The sequence below is a fragment of the Lygodium microphyllum genome, chromosome 26 (assembly GCF_053477565.2).
Source record: "Lygodium microphyllum isolate KBCC chromosome 26, Lygodium_microphyllum_v1.1.10, whole genome shotgun sequence".
Taxonomy (NCBI): Eukaryota; Viridiplantae; Streptophyta; class Polypodiopsida; order Schizaeales; family Lygodiaceae; genus Lygodium; species Lygodium microphyllum.
The window spans coordinates 96,100,671-96,118,550 of record NC_141160.1 but is presented as its reverse complement, the minus strand read 5'-3'; the positions used below and the strand labels follow the sequence as shown (position 1 = coordinate 96,118,550).

The 17,880-nt window shown below is 42.3% G+C and overlaps 1 protein-coding gene across 12 annotated transcripts in view; it reads left to right on the top strand.

The window, feature by feature from the left end:
* Window positions 1-1,384: 1,384 nt before the first annotated feature.
* Window positions 1,385-17,880, top strand: part of LOC148013569 (uncharacterized) — a 126,064-nt gene continuing 109,568 nt past the window's right edge. For 2 of the 12 annotated variants that reach the window (XM_087667500.1, XM_087667504.1), the window contains exons 1-2: window positions 1,388-1,743; window positions 1,852-1,905. In XM_087667500.1, coding sequence (XP_087523626.1) covers window positions 1,492-1,743; window positions 1,852-1,905 — 306 coding nt within the window. In that variant the 5' untranslated portion in view covers window positions 1,388-1,491. Of the gene's footprint in view, window positions 1,744-1,842; window positions 1,906-1,967; window positions 2,143-17,880 lie in introns of all 12 variants that reach the window. The other 10 variants (XM_087667507.1, XM_087667508.1, XM_087667505.1 and 7 more) reach the window with 8 other exon arrangements.

Below are 17,880 nucleotides of genomic sequence, written 5' to 3'. Positions count from 1 at the left end.
ATGGTGAAGGCCTTGGTGAGCTCTCAATCCACTAGAGGTCTCTGAATGGCAAGCACATTGCTCAATTAGTAATGGAACTCCCAAGTCAAAAGTCTTACGAGCTTGTGTGATAAGAAAACAAACATAATAGAGGTCATTCAAGAGAAGGGTAGATAGGTTAGTAGAGTGACTACCAAGTCCCGAGAATCTACCTCTTTATTACATGACGCCAACCAAGACTGATAAATGCTCCATCTTGTTGATGTGCTTTGTCATGGTAGAAGACTTGGATGGGAATCTCCAAAGTGAGTTGATGAGAGAAAGTGTGAACCTCATAGAGATTATTGAGTTTAGTTCGCACAAGTGCTATAGCCTCAAGATCTTTCATATGAATTGACATAGTGTCATTGCAAGTAAGGCAAAAGAATGTTAAAGCTCTAGCATTGACCATGCTCCACATATTAGTCAATTACATTGAGAAGCACCATTACAAGGTGTAGAAATCAAGCAAGGTATGAACTTCCACATCTCATATGTATCGAGAATGTGATGTGCCTTCATCTTCCACAAGGGATAATGAGAGATGTTGAACTTTTCAGCCTTGGGTAGGTGAGAGAGAATGGAAACATGCATCGCTAGTGTGAGATGAATGAAACTAGGTTGAGACTTTGTCACCACAATTGAAGTCGATCCATGCCAAGGAATAAACTTCTACAAAAAATACATTCACATTATAGGAGAAGGAGACCCTGAGTATAGAAGGGATAACTTCATCAAATGCAACACACTAGGTTGACAAATGATGTCTAACAATTGAAAGATGAAGGTATTCTTAAAGAATGTAGCCACTAGCCATGTTATGGATGAAATGCATCAACCAACAATGTTTTAGACTGAAAATGTAATGCCCAACAATCCTTCAAGGGTAGGTGAAGCACCAACATCACCTCTATCTAAAAGACATAGCTTCCAATGTTACCTCCAATACTGGAGACAACCACCAACATGCCATTAGATGGAAAATGCAACGAGGGCAAGCTTTGAGTAGTGATCAACAATCAAAACAACATAGGAAGGTAGCTTCTTTGGGTGCAAAGGCATGCCAACATGTCATGAACAACAATGAAGTTGACCTGTAAGGGTGAATAAGAGTAGAAGCCGTTTGTAGATAAGATGGTAGTAAGAAGAAGGGTAGTAGAGGTGAGAAAAGGCAACTACAATAGAAACATAGCTATAGGGAGGGGTAGAAGCAGATGATGATGAAGGGGTAGCAACTTGAGGGGAGATTAGCTGCAATTTGACAAAAAACAAGTCACTTGACTTGTCTTTAAAGCCAAATATAGTCATCCATATCGTTGGCCTCTTTACCCGAGCTACATTTGAAAAGAGGACGTCTCATAAAATGTACACGGAACATTCAAAATTCTAGAAGTAGAGGGGACGTGCAAAATCCAAGCAATAGGAACATTGCATAAGCGGCCATGTAGACCGAGAGACACCTTCACTATCACAATGGCTGCTGCTTCTTTCATGACGCCAGCCGGCGCCTTCCTTCGCGCCCTCGGTCGGCACGCGATACCTCAGCATGGAACTCCATCACTCATTTTCTGTCGAAGTCGTTGTAGTAGCAGCGGCCTGCAAGCTCCATCTCCGTCCTGCAGAAGAGTCATCACCGCCAGCGACTCTCGCTACGGTGGCAAGCAGATCATTTGTCTTGACGGGCCCTTGTACGAGTACCTGCTGGCCCATACTAGAGAGCCGCAGGTAAACAGTTTCCACCTTCAATGCCTTACATGCCGTTTTGGTCCTGTCCCACCTAGCCCTTGCCATTTTCCTTCCTAACCAACATAAGTGCTTGAAAAGTTTACATAGGACAAGAGTCACTGTTCTGTCAAGCAAACGACACCGGTTCTACTTCTTCATCAGGTGAACGCCTTCATTAATTAATTCTTATCAATAGCAAGAGCTCAAGGTTTTGTTTTAGACAGGCATGATGTAGGAGGCTGTATCAGTACATTTTCTTTAACGAAGGGACACTAGTAGGCTGTAATATTTGACGTGAGGCATCAGGGAGCTGCATTTTAGTCAGCTGGCAAGCAGAGAGAATATCACTATCACGTGATGCAAGCAATAGGATACAACTGCAACGGATCTGTTTATCGCGTGAGTTCACATCTTGAGATAATCATTATGTTCCAATGTTCCTTTAATTTGGCACAATATCTAAGCTACTGGATGGTAATCATAGGGTTTGGAAATACAAGATCAAACCTTTGATCGGCATTGGGACATTGTGAAGGGCAACTCAAAGGAACTACAAGATCCATGTCATGGAGATTATATGTAGGCCTGAATTAGTATTCTTCTTCTTCATACTATTAGATAAGCTCATTAGACACACTATAGCCATGAGACCTTTGCAATATTGTAGCATTGCCACAAGGAAAAACATACTAGGAAGTATATCAATGGCCATGCATGTGCTTAACTCACAATGGAATTTAGTGTAGGTTGAATTATACAAGGAAGGAGGTTCTTGATTTCAAGCAAGTGTGTGCCTTGTCAGTTACCATGTGCTAGATGCACAACTCACAAGGAAGATAAGATAGCCCAAAGGTGGAAGAGATCCTAAAATCTTATATAGTAATAGAAAGACGAACAAGGTATGGCTTTGAGAGCCCAACCCACCCACAATTGCTTCAGCACTTGTTCAACACACTCTGGCTGTTGCTGTTGCCATCCTTTAGATTGTTGCTTTTGGTGTCTAGAGCAGGCCAATTTGTTGTCACTAGCCCTTGGAGGTTCTCTATTGCTGTGTTTGCTTCATCTTGGAGCCACACAACTTGCTGATCATGTGTGTAGCTTGTTGCCATCATTAAACCAAGCTACGTTAACGGTTTCCAGTTGCTTCTTGACTTCGCTCTAGTTGGTCTGCTTTCTTTGCATCTCTAGGGTAACCTTTGGGCTATGAAGGTAAGATAACCATTGCATCTGTAGTCTTGGTTAGGTCATTGGGTAGCCACGTGCACCCTTTGTCTGATGCCCTAGTTGCATTGGGGTGGCATCTTGGGGTGATTATTGTTGAGCTATACATGTAGTTGCTTTTTGGTTCAATTTTGGGCATAAGAGGGGGTGTTGAGCTAAAAAATGCATTATATAATGATTAGCTCTTTATCATAGCCCCAAAACTTTTCTAGAGAACGTTTGTGTCCCATAAGCCAAACCCTAATTTGGGAGGATTCACTTCTCTTCAAATAGGAGGTAGCTTGTCCACCCAGCCCTAATCTCATTTTTCAAGTCTTTCTCTTGTTGGCGCCTACTTCTCCATTGTTGTTTATACCCCTCTTGGGGTGGATACCTCAGTTTGTGGTGGTGACCAGCCTTTTGTTAGCTTGTCTACGTTAGTCTTGTCAGTCTGCCATCTCCTAGTTGTGAGCTTCTATTAGAGTTTGATGGAGACATAGGAGCTTTGGGAGTTTAGATCCATTTTCTTTATTTACCAGTTTCTTGCGTACATTTGTAGGCCAATTTCAGCTTTCCACAGTTTGCTTGCACTTGTCAAATATTATTGTTGTCATTTGGGGATTTTCTAGGGTCTCCCCTATTTTTCTAGCATTTTTTTCTTCAGTGACTAGCATTTATTATTTGTCGGCCAACATTTATGGACCCTATAGGAGCAGATTGGCCAATCTTTGGTGTTTTGGCTATCTATAGTTGCATCCCCCACTTGGTAGACATATCCACACTCTTCAGTCCTCAGTCTTCCATTTGCAAGTGCACACTCCGAGACTTTGACTCTCCATGCTTGGTGCTGCTTTCGTCATTGGCTTGATTTGGTGTCCTTATTGACGCTTTGGGTTGTGTGCAGGGATTGATTAGTCCATTCCCATCATATCAGTATTTTTCTTCAGCCAGTGTAGTATTCTTTCTTCATCTTCTGCTTTTTCTCTCCCTCTCTCTTTGCTTCTCTTTGTGTTCGTGTTTCTCTTTTGTTGCGCACTCTCACATGGTATTGTTGCCTAAGTGAGGACACAGTCTAGAGATTTCTTGCAGAAAAGCAAGTTTTCATCGTGGAGGAGTAGCCTAGATTTATTAAACACAGATTTTTAGTCTGCGTTTATAGCCCGTACAGGTGGTCCACTACTTGCTTTGACCTTCTTGATAGCTAGGAGATTTCTCTAGAAGATTGGGCGACAACATCTAGGCATCAGACGGCTTCCATTTTTTACGTTTTGTAGCAAACACAAAGTTGCATTTTTGTAGGTGATAGTTTCCTGGTGCAGGCAACCCCCTTTTGGTGGCAAGTGATAGCCTTTCTTTGATAAACATAGCTTTTTGGGGGATTGCAGGATCGAAGATGTCTTACCAGTTTACATGCTGTGATGACTTAGAGGAGGAGCTTCTTTCTAGACATTCTTCTAAATGGAGACACGATTATTGCAACTATAGTTGGCGAGAGGAGTCTCTCGTTAGCACGTGCCCCCCTTCTATTCATCTATCATAGAAGGCTCTATCCTTGGTGAAGATGTCGTCCTTAATACTCTCGATGCTTTAGTCTGTCTTATCTTCATTACCTAAAGAAGACAAACTCCATGGTTCCAACTAATCATTGTGGTCGTGTAAGGTGGAGTGCATACTTGATACCTTCAATCTTTGGGCTCTTGTTTTTGATTCTATCCCCCGTCCTAAGGAGGATTCAACAAATGGGACTTCTATGGATCGAGCAACCTTGTGGGAACGGCTCAACTTTCAAGCCCAATCCTGAGCTTATAGGATTCTATTCTTGTGCATGACTGTGGCAGAAGTGTGGAATAAGCTTGCGTCTTTATATCAGTACAAGACGTTTTCCCACAAGATTTCCCTTGAGAAGAAGTTGTGGATGCTTAGTCTTGATGACTCCTTTTCTCTGAAGGAGCACATTACGAAGATGGAGGACATGAGGGGTGAGCTTGCCTCTCTTGGTTGAATGATATCCTTCGAAGTCATGGCCATGATCCTTTTGACTCAATTGCAATTTCCTCAGTTTAATGTCTTCTACACTAGCCTTATCACATTGAGGACCTAGAAGACACTCTTATGGGAGGTTCGTCGCTTGTCTTGGAGCATAACGAGCGATTTAGAGAGGTTGGGACCATTGGTTTTGGCTCTATCAAGGCATTTACTGCAAGTACGGTTGGAGTGAAGAAGAAGAAGGCGCAAGCCAAGGACAAGAAGCATGAGGACAAGAAGGATGAGAAGAAGGAGAAGAAGCCCAAGTGCCCACACTGTGGGAAGGACACTCATCCCAAGGAGAAGTCTTGGCAAAAGTACCCCCATTTGAAGCTAAAGGAGAAGGATTCGAAGGATATGAAGGTTGCCCCCACGATGATAGAGTTTGTCTTTATGCATGTATTTGCCAAGGAGGATACATCTCTTGCTTCTTCTGCTCAGGAGAAGCCTTAGCTTGTTGACAGTGGGGCCTCTTCTCACATGATCTACAAACAGGACTGTTGTCAAGGCTAGAGTGCCAAAGGGGGACACGGTTACCATTGGTGACAATTTTACCGTTCCTGTTCGCAAAGCATGGATTATTCCTTTATTGCCGGACAAGCAATCTTCTTTGGTCAAAGTTCTCTATGTACTGGATTTAGGTTTTAACCTTTTGTATGTCTTAGATGGCTTGTTACCCGCGTGGTATTTACACAAGATGTGGTGACATTGGAGGATGTTTCTATAGGTGCCATTCTTTGGATAGGATCCCAAGAGGGTGGGCTTTACAAGCTCACAGCTTTAGTTGCGAGGTCTTTTTACAAGCTTGGGCTGCTTTGGCATGCTTGTTACGGTCATCTAAATTTTGACGCTATATAATGGGCTTCTCAGAAGAAGATGGTGGAGGGGCTTCTTGATTTCCCTCATATTCACACTTTGTGCCCTAGCTGTTTAACAGGCAAGAAGCATAGGTAGTCTCATCCCTAGGTTGCTACTAGGAGGGCTTCTACCTCGCTTGAGTTGGTTCGTACCGACCTTTGCGGACCTATGGGCATGGTCTCCCTTGGAAAGGCAAGTATGATGTTGATTATAGATGACTTTAGTTGTTATGTGTGGCCTTATTTTCTGGAGTACAAGAGCGAGGTGTACTCCCATTTTTGCGAGTGGAAATTGTTTGTGGAGACATAGACTACTTCCAAAGTTCGTGGCATATGAGCAGATCATGGTGGAGAGCTTACTTCTAACCTCTTTTCTCAGTTTTGTAGGGATCATGGCATTCGGGTGGAGTATGCCTATCTCAACACACCTTTGGAGAATGGTGTGGTGGAATGTGTGAATCGGACCATTCTAGAGATGGCCTGATCAATGTTGGAGCATTGGGGTCTTCCGCATATGCTTTGGAGAATGGTGTGGTGGAGTGTGTGAATCGGACCATGCTAGAGATGGCCTGATCAATGTTGGAGCTTTGGGGTCTTCCTCATACCCTTTGGGTTGAGGTGGTGGCTATTGCGGTTCACATCCGCAACGATTCCCCAACAAGATAACTCCCGATCCAAGGGAGAAGGCATAATAGGTAGTGGTCGGTGTGAATCTACATCACTTGCCCAATCAAAATCACTCTAACCAGAGAGAGTAACGCCCTCTCCATACACGATCCCATAAGATCGAATCCCTTGTAAATAACGAAGAATGCTCAAGGCCGCTCTCCAATGCTCTTGAGTGGGATTCTTCATGAAAGAAGATAACAATGCCACAACAAAAGAAATATCCCACTGAGTGTGAATAAGCCAAATGAGGGAGCCAACAAGACACCTATAACAGGTGGCATCCATAAAGGCAGCTCCAACTGTCAAAAGCTTGAACTCTACGTCCATGGGGCAAGAAATAGGCCGGCAATAGGCCATACCAACCTTCAAGAGAAGTTCGGCAATGTTTCTATACTAGGAAATAAAAATGCCCTATGCCATCTGATAGATCTCCAAGCCAAGAAAAATGGGGGATTCCAAGATCCATCATGTCAAACTCCTGTTGCAAAATCTCCCGAGTACAATCAATGTCCTAAGTAGAGCTCCTTGTAATGATAAGATCATCCACATACAAGATGAGCAAAATACACCTATCACCCTCAATCTTGAAGTATAGGTTGGGTTCATGAGCTGATTGATGGAAGCCACTTTGTAGAAAAATCAATCAATCCTCTAATACCAACCATAAGGAGCCTACTTCGGGCCATTGAGGACCTTCCACATTCTATAGACATGGTCCTCCTCCCCTTGCACGAGAAAACCTGGAGGCTGTGAAACATAAATCTCCTCCTTAAGCACACCATTTGAGAAGGAAAACTTGACGTCTATCTAATAAACAAGCCAACAATGGTAGGTTGCAAGAGCCAAGATAGCCCGAATAGTAGACACTCCAGCCACAGGTGCAAATGTCTCAAAATACTCTAAACCTACCCTCTAAGCAAAACGCTTGGCTACAAACCTAGCTTTGTGCTTGTCCAAGGAACCATCTGCAAGGTACTTCACCATTTGAGAAGGAAAACTTAACGTCTATCTAATAAACAAGCCAACAATGGTAGGTTGCAAGAGCCAAGATAGCCCGAATAGTAGACACTTTAGCCACAGGTGCAAAAGTCTCAAAATACTCTAAACCTACCCTCTAAGCAAAACGCTTGGCTACAAGCCTAGCTTTGTGCTTGTCCAAGGAACCATCTGCAAGGTACTTGATCTTATAGATCCACTTTAGACCTATCACCTTTCACTTCGAGGGACACAAAACCAACTCCCAAGTTTGATTACGCTAGATAGAATGAAGCTCCTCCTACATGGCCTAGCACAAAAATATCATGTGCAAGAGCTTCCTCAACTGTAGTAGGCTCATTGGCATGAAGAATCTGTGACATAAGAGCATAGCTCACACAAAGTGAACTATTTCGCTAGGCTTGCAAGCGAGCTGATCTGCATGGACCTGTAGGAGAAGCAGTAAAGTGAATCGTGCATGAGCTGTTGGTACCAACGAGAAATCCGAATAGACTCATCCTCCTACAAGAAAGACCGAATAGCCTCCAATACCTCTAATGCACTTGTCTATGGTAGGGACTCCCCCTCACGAAGGGAAGGTAAATCCTCCTCATCTAAAGAAGGCTCCCTCTCTAATAGAAGTTGGTTAGCCCTAGAAGACTCCGAAGGGGAGGCTGAAGGGGTGGAAGTATGCGACGAAGAAGTAGTAGTTGCATCCATCAAAGGTGGTAGGAAAGCCAAACTAGAGGGTCGAGAAGGAGAGGGAGGAGCCAAAGACGAATAAGGCATGCTAAGAGGTAGCTTGGAAAGAAGGAGAGGAATTAAGGGTGGAGGGTTAGTCGATGACAAAGAATCACCTATAAGAGAACCATCAATAGGTTCCTCAAAGGACGTAACCTCATCGAAGATCACATCCCTGCTCACCTCAAGCTTCCATGTTCGCGGGTCGTAGAGTTAATAGCCCTTTGTGGTAGTGTTGTAGCCCACAAAAATGAGCTTCACGGACTCTGAGTCAAGCTTCTTGAATCATCTTCCTCTTCTTCTTGTCCACATGGACAAATGCATCACATCCAAAGATGCGAAAATGAGACATAGAGGACTTTCGACCAAAGAAAGCCTCTTAAGGAGTCATGTCCTATAACACATATAGCAAGAAGCAGTCTACTATGGCCCTTTCTTCTACAGAGGTAGAGTATCGTGCATTATGTTCTATTGCTATGGAGGTGGTTTGGCTTCACCTCATGTTGGTGGAGCTTGGCTTTCCTCAGGCTGGACCTACGGAGTTGCGCGTCAAAAACTAGGGTACTCTAGCTCTAGCAAAGAACATTGTGCTTCATGCTTGCACGAAGCACATGGAGGTTTAAGAGTGGATTGTGGATTTTGAGTTAGTGGTCTTCAATCTTCAGTCTTCTGTTTGCAAGTGCACACTTCGACACTCGGACTCTTCGTGCTTGAAGGGAGTGAGCCTTGAAGTGGAAGCACGCAGCAGAAGCAAGAGCTATGGTGGAAGGAGTAAGAGTAAGAGAGAGAGACACACAATGTGGGAACTCTAAAATAGTCACAGTGTGTGATCGGCCTTTCCTTTATTTAAATGTCACTGAAAGAATAAAGAATGAAGTGATAGTGATGGGTGCTTACTACTTGCAATGTATAGGTGTGCGATTATTGTTAGTGTAACTAATACACAGGTGCCTAGGCACAAGCCTTTACCCCCAACCACCTTCCACTTGAAGGCGAATGTGTCCCTAGTGAAGAGAGAATAAAAAAAAAGTGACAAAGTACAAATATATATAAGTACAATAGGATGAGGAAAGACGTCATCTCATCCAACGCCCATCAACTTCCTAAGGAATGCAAAGCAATGTGCTGAGAGACTTTTAATGATTAGATATGCAGGATTTTGGTCAGTTGAGATCTTGACAAGATCAATGGACTTCTCTTGAACAACCTCTCAAATAAAGTGGTAGCCAAGGTTGTCCATGTCTGACAGACAGGTCAACTCGTCCGACCTGTCCAATCCCATTTGCCATGTCCGGTCCCGTCTGGTCTGTTCCCCGCCGAGTCGCTTGACATTGCCTTGTTTGAGTCCCGATGGTTGACCGTTACCCATACGCTTCGGCCCTGTGGCTAACAAACAATCACTTTTTTTGACCGTTTTTCCCTAGGTCCTGTAACCGGTTTCTTTTTTATCTTTTGTTTCTTTCTTATCTTTCTTTTCTTTCTTACCTTTATTTTCTTTCTTATCTTTTTTTTTCTTTTCTTTCTTTTATTTCGTGAATCTTCTCTATTCTTCTTTTCTTTCTCTCTATTCTTTTCTTTCTTTCTTATCTTTCTTTTCTTTCTCTCACACAAAGACTCGATAAAAGATTAAAGATTGAAGTTTTAAACTAACAAGTTTAAAAACTCTCTCTCCTTTCCTCTCCCTTTCTCATGATTCAAATTTCATCCATCTCTCTCTCTCTCTCATATACACACAATGGCACAATGCAACCATCCTGTCCCATGGATGATGGGCCATCATTCAAATTTTCTCTCTTTCCCCCCCTTAAAACCCCAAAGCACTCCCTTCTCTAAAAATCTCCCTTGCCCACCATCTCATTCATCCTTTCAAGTTCTTCACCCCTTCTACTCCTTTCAAGCTCTCCATTCTTCCTACCCTCTCAAGCTCTCTCCTTGAGTTCTCCCTTAACCTCTCAACCCTTCCAACCTCCTCCATCAAGCTCTTGCCTCTCTCTACTCCCTCAAGCTCTCTACTCCTTCAAGCCCTCCACCCTTTCCACTCCTTTCTTTAATCATCTCACCCTCCACCCGTGACCCTCTAGGTTCTCTCTATACATCATCAATGGCACCCCCTCTCCATGAGGCCTTTCGCTTGCATTGTGTCTACTTTGAACGAGTGAAGGAGAAATCCAATATTTGCGAGTGGCAATGCAAGTACGGCCCAAAGCTCCAAATCTCATCTGTCACTTGCCTTCTCATCCATCTTTGCAAATTAGGAGGGGAGGCCACACTGTGCCCCGGTATTTCCGATGATGTCTATGAAGATTGTTGTTGAAAATACTTTCCATTGAAGCGATGCAAAGGCCTTTCAAGGGCAAGTGAGAAGGTGATCTCTCTTGATCATGAGGTCTCGGATATGGAAGATGATACCTCTCCAACTGGTTCAGTTTCCTCCATTGGAGGGGCCTCTTCTATCCCATCTAGAAAAAGCCATTCGAGTGGTGCACCTATGACCAAAAGACAAGCCACTCTTGCCCAACCAATGGGGCAAGTTTCCGGTTCTCTCTCCTTTCTCAAGGAGAGGCAAAGGCAAGCGGAAATAGAGATTGCATGCACCATAATTGAGTGCAATCTCTCTTTCCATATTCTCAAAGTGGATCGATGGAAGTCGATGGTGAAAGCCATTGTCGCTGTTGGTCCATGTGAGGGATGGTACAATGTCACGTACAATGACATGCGTACCAAGAAACTCGATGAGGAGAGAGAGAGGATTGATAAGTCCCTTGGGCTTGTGCGTGTCGGTTGGGCAAAGTATGGATACTCTATTCTATTCGATGGATGGAGTGATCGTAAAAAAAAGGGGGATCATCAACATCCTCGTCTCTTGCCCACTTGGCACATACTTTTTACGAGTGGTGGATGCGGAAACAAGGGGAAGGAGAACCACAGGCTCGTTCATGTATCGGCATATACGACAAGCCATCATTATAATGCTTCTAAATCCATTACTTTGTAATCTCTCTTTTCTTTTAACCTCCCAAATTTGTTCTAATTTCATCATGTATAATCTTGTAGGTTAGACCGCGAAATGTGGTTTAAGTTGTCACGGACAATGTCTCGAATTGTGTATCTATGGGGTGGAAACTTGAGGCTGAGTTTCCGTCCATAGTATGGACACCATGCGCTACACATTGTCTAGATCTTCTTATGGAAGATATAGGCAAGTTGGAGTGGGTAGCGAGGATTGTCAACGATGCTTGCACAATCGTTGGCTTTGTCAACTCCAAGGTCTGAGTTCTTGCGATTTATCGCTCATACTCGGACTTGGAGTTGAAAAAGCCCTCGAAGACTCGGTTTGTGGTCATGTGGCTTCTCCTCGAGCATCTCTACGACGCTTGCAATAAGTTACAAAAAATAGTCTTGTCAGATGAGTTCAAGGAGTGGCTTGAAGGGGAGTTCTCATCAAGCCAAGTGGAAGCAAAGGCCGTCAAAGGCTTTGCGTAAAGGAGGAATTTCAGATGAATGTGAGAGGCATTGTCATTGCCATCACTACCATCTATAAGATGCTTCGCGTGACCGACATGAAGGGGGCTACTATTGGTCTTCTCTATCATCTTATGGCGGACAATCATCAAGCATCTTGGATGGGGAGGCCTCTTCTTCATAGTATTGTTTTTATTTCTTTAAAAAAAAAAGATTCATGCTTCTCTATAGTTTTAGAATCTATAATTCATATTGTCTCACACTCTTTCTTTTCAAATTTCACCTCTAAATCTCTATTATCTTACATCTATTGTAGTGATGTTGTGGATACCACCCCTAAAAGAGATGATATTTTCTTTTTGACAAAGAAAAGATGGGAGTGGATGAAGCAACCCATACATGGGTTTGCGACACTTCTACATCGCGCCCTTAAAAAATCCCTTTCTCTTTATGGATGCCAATATCCTTGCCGATCATTATACCTTTCTTCCAAAGGCTTTAGTAGAAGAGTACCATGGTACCTTTCTCTAGGAGCTCATTAATTGTAGTGATCAAAGGGGCACTCCTTTTGCATTTACCATTTGTTGGAAGTGGGAATCGTTGGTGAAGCCCCTTTTTTGGTGGGTGTCATTTGGCTATCAATTGCCTCACCTCCAAAGAGTGTCCTTACCCATTCTTGCACAGGTTATCTTTTATCTTTTTTTATTTAATTCTAGTTACAACTTACAACTTGCAAGTTTAAAGTTTAAACTTATTTTTTTTTCACATGGTTTAGGATTGTTCATCGAGTGTACGTGAAAGGAATTAGTCTGTCTATTTTCTCGTGTATACCAAAATTCGTAGTAAGCTTAGCACACGACAATTAGAGTGATTAATTTATTGTCGCTTCAATTTACGCATGTTACGTAACATGCATGAGATGTCTATGGCAAGATGGATATTGTATATCCTATTTTTATACTTTTTAGTTCATAACATTATTTATAGATTATAAAATATATTTAGAGAAGTTTCATTTGTTTAATCTAAATTTTTCATTCTTTAAATGTATAGATAAATGTGGATTCACTCGAGCTTTTCGCTAGCACACTCGCCATGCCCGTGTTTTTCACCCTCGCACCGGTAGCGATGGAGCTTCCACTTTGGCATCCACATCGGCTGCTCGTGATGCTTGTGGAGCCCTTAGATGCTACACGAGACGTGGGAGTGGCTCGAGAAGTACTCCTAGTTTGACCCAAGAGGATATATCTATCTTTGCCTCTCACCTATAGCTTAGAGAGCTCGAGTATGATGATGAGGGCAATGTCATTAGCAAGGGTGATTTTGTTGAGGAGAGTGATGGCTCCTTGAGTGGCGACGAGGATGCTTCGACCTTTGACGTCGAGAGTGATATGAGCACCTAGAATAATTATGTATCTTGATTCGGATTGAGCCATGGTTGATGGCTTTTATCTCAATTCATTTTTGTATACTTTTTGTATGAGATTTCACATTTGGCTCATAGTAAAGTTGTTGATTTCATTATTTATGCTACACTCTCGAGTCTTGACTTTTGAGTCTTGTTTTAACTCTCTTTTACACTTTTGACTCTCTAAGTTTATGTTTTAACTTTTAAGTCCAAACATTAAGCATAGACTTAAAATTATATGTATATTTTCTTTCACCAGACGTAACGTCGGACGTGGGTCTAAGATTTGTTAGTCCGATTAGTACTGTACTATCATCGGACTGTACTAATCGGACGCTATCGGATGTGACAACCCTAGTAGTAATGCATCTCAATGTGCTTTGTCTTTACATGGAAAATTGGATTCTTGGCCAATTGAATAGTATTCATAGAATTCGAATGTAGTGTATGGACCACATCGGTAATGCTAAGGTCTGTCACCAAATGGCCTAGCCAAAGAGCCTCCTTAGTGGTTGCAATATACTCTCTCTCTAGTAGATAGGGCCGTGTATTTCTGCATCCTGGACATCCATGAAACAATAGCTCTAGCAAAAGTGAAAAACATAGCCAGAGGTGGATTTTCTACTTTTTGCATGTCTTGCATAATCGAAGTCAGTGTACCCCACGACTCTTGTATCTTGGCCACCATAACATATGCACATAGTTGCTGTGCCCTTTAAGTACCTCATGATACCCTTGACGACATCCCAATGCCGTCTACTAGCTGTAGCCATATAGCGTGCCACAACTCCCACTGCAAATGTTGTCAGGTTGAGTGGCTATCATGGCATACATCAAATTGCTCATTGTGGATGCACAAGGGATCTTGGCCATCTTGGCCTTTTGCTCATCAGTCTGTGGACAGTCAGCTTGACTAACCTTACATGAGAAGGTAAAGGACAACCAACATGCTTAACATCCTGCAGATGAAACCACTTAAGGACCTTTTGGATGTACTCCTATGGTCGTGCGTAATGCGTATCCCAAGAATATGTGAGGCCTGTCCCATGTCCTTTATCTCAAAGCCCTTTTTGAGTTAACCTTTCAAGGCATCCAATTCATCATGAGTACTCCAAGCAATCAACATATCATCTACATGGAGGATCCAAATTCATGGAGGATCCAAATTCTAAGGCTGTCCTCACAAGCCTTCTTCGTGTATAAACATAGACCTATATCATTGTGAGAATATCCCTATGAATGTATAAATGCATCAAACTTGTGATACCATTCCCTAAGTGCCTGCTTAAGGCCATAAAGACTCTTTCACAATCCGCATGCTAGGTGTTCCCTACCAGGTTCTGCAAAGCCCTTAGGTTACTGCATGTAAATCTCATCATGCAAGTCCTTATAAAGAAAAGCTGTCTTGACATCCATCTGAGAAATATCTAAGTCAAGCTGAGCAACCAAAGCTAGTATCAAGCATAGGATTGTCATCTTCACAACAGGAGAAAAGACTATATCAAATGCACACCATGTTCTTGCTTGAAGCCCTTAGCAATAAATCTGGCCTTGTATCTCGGCTTGGGGCGTCCAAGGATACTTTTCAACTTGTACATCCACTTACATGGCAAAGCACACTTGCCATTAGGCAAAGGAACCAAATCCCATGTATAATTTTTCTGCAGTGAGTCATACTCTGATTGCATGGTCCTCTCCCAAGAGTGACTATCACCTTTGTGCTTGGCCTCATCATAAGTAAGAGGCTTACTAGCATCTGTCACCATAACATAATTCATAGAGGGCTTAAACCGCGCAGGCTATCGTCTATCCCTTGTAGATTGCCTCAAGGTTGGTTGTGGGGCTTGTACATCTTGTGGAACACTAGGGACTTGGGCCATGGAAGCATCAGTTGCTGTTGCTGTAGGTTGTCTAGCTGGCTGTACAGTAGTAGAAGGCTCCTCTTGAAATATCACATTGCATATCTCAACGATAGACTCAGGCTGCTTATGCATTTTTTCCTCATGGAAAACAATGTCATGGCTATGGATAACCTTCGGAGCTTGTGGATTCCATAGATGATAGCCCATCGCACTTGCATCTCCATAACCAAGAAAGATGCATTTCCTAGACTTAGGATCCAATTTATTGTGCTTGTCCTTGGGTACATGGCAGAAAGATTCACAACCAAAGACATGCAAATGAGCATATGAGGGAGGTTTTCCATACCATATCTCCTTTGCAATGTGATAGTGAAGAGTAGTACATGGGGACTGATTTATCAAGTGTACGGCAATAGTAACTGTCTCAGCCCAAAAATGTGGTGGTAAGTCTGCCTAGCTAAGCATATTACGAACTCGCTCCTGAATTGCCCTATTCATGGTTCAGCTTAACACGGGGTATACGGGGTGGTCAATTGATGCTTAACACCCCTCTTGTCATAAAACTACTCAAAGGCTTTAGAGACATACTCACCCCCATTATTTGACCTTAGGCATTTTAGCCTATATCTAGACTAGTTCTCAACCAAAGTAAGCCAACATTGAAATGTAGCTAAGACTTCCGATTTCTACTTAGTAGGTTATACCCAGATCTTATGCGTATAGTCATGTATGAAAGTAACGAAATACTTTGCACCACCTAATGACTTGTAGGGCATGGAACCGCATACATCTGAATGAACAAGAGCCAAAGGCTCACCCATGCGTGTCACACCAGACTTTTCATGCGTATTGCGTGTCTACTTGCCATATAAATAATGATCACAAGACTCAAAATATTTATAGTCAAGGGGCGGAAGATACTGCAAAGAGGTAAGCATCTTCATTTTTTTCAAGGACATGTATCCAAGGCGACAATGCCATAAAGATACATGTGGAATTGTGTTCACTGCCAAAAATATGGTCAATTGACCAAATACAAGCAAGGGGTAGAGAGTATTGGACTAAACACCATGTGTAATGATAAGATTCCATAGGTAATCTTCTATAAGGGATCACCAAAAGAAACTATATAACCTGTATCATCCAAAGTGCCAGCAGAGATTCGTGAGAGCCAATACATGACATACATCATGAAGAGTAAACATTCAACCTAAGCTAAACTGTAGTTGGACATCACCAATACCGACTATCTCAAGTGCTAGGTCATTATCCAAACAAGCAGATCGAGTCAAATTATGATAGGAGTGAAATCACTTTCTATGAGGGGTCACATGAAAGGAAGTCCCTGAATCTATTAGCCAACACTGAGTATACCTTGACAAAGCATTAGTCAGTTGTAAAGTATCAAGAGAAGAAGCTACAAGTATGAAATCATCATTAGAATCGGTTTGCATAACATTAATCTCTTCAATCTTAACACTGGACTTGCTAGAAATAATGTTGGGATTATCATTTTTGTCATGTATTTACCCTTGTTCTTTTCTTTGTGCTTGTCCTTGCGCATCTTATGTCATTGTGGTTGAATATGCCCTGCTTTCTCACAGTAATGATAAGTCAATGAGGATTCACAGCCATTGGACTTACTGCAAGACTGTCCATGTGATTGAGAGTGAGATTGTTGAGAGTCTCTTCCACGGTGGTCATTACTGCTCCTATCATTATTGCCTCTAGCTGTCAAAGCATGAGAGGTGTAGGAAGCATCGATATTTTTTTTGTTAACCTCTTTAGTCAAGAGTGCACCCTCTACATCTTGCAACTGTAACCCATTAGTAGGTATGCTAGCACACATAGTAGTAAGAAAGGTATCCCATGATTCAGGTAGTGTAACTAAGAGGAACAAGGGAATAAGAGTTCCCTTAACTTGAATCCCCCGCGAAGACAAATGACTAATAATGGAATGAAACTCATTTAAGTGAGTTGACATAGAAGTGTCCTCTTTCATGCGAAGCTCCATGAGTTGCTTTAGCCACTACATTTGAGAAGCGGGGCTTTGCTTGTCATAGACATTGTAAATCTTTTTCCATAATTTCCATGTGGATTGCCCATTAGAGACAACATTATAGAATATCTGCTTAAAGAGGGACAATATGATAGTAGACTTACATAGCTCATCTAATTTAGTCCAATCCTCTAGATCAATAGGTTTGGGCTTGACATCCTTATGTTTTAAAGGCCTAACTTGCATTTTCTACACTAAAAATTGCCAGATTTGGGCCTTCCAGTGGTTGTAGTTGGTGAATAGCCCTGAAACTATTACCAGATTTTCAAGTTGAAAAAACAAGGGGTATTGATCAAGTAATGAATTGACCACAAACTCAATGCAAAGAACTATCAAGGGAAGGTGACTACTCGCATAAATAGTGTGGTAAACTGCAATTCCAGCATACTGAAGATAAAGTACATCAGTAAGAAATTGATGCAAAAGAGGGGCAATCACTGATATTAGACAAATTGCAATTGCCAGGGAATAGCTCCAACTAGCAGTGAGTGAATATGCGACTGGCATCGAGAACTGTCAAAGAATTAGTGTGTTAGACTGAGATCATCCCATAGGCATACCATAATGTATGGAGTGGGTCTCGGGTAACAGAAGAGACCAACTGAAGGCACAACGGACTGAGCATTGTAACGGAAGCTCAATAAATAGCCAACCAAGATGCATACATCACTGACAACATTGTGACAGATATAGGTGTTGGCCCAAGAGTAATGTCAGATTAGTCCACTAAGCATCAACTATGTACATAAAGCATGACAAGAGTATGTACATGTCACCAAGTCCCACAGTCTTAATGGAAAGCTCAATTGCATAACCAAAAGCTGAGTGTAATATCGAAATGTTAAGAAGTGGCTTCCACTGGAACAAAAGTCAAATGCC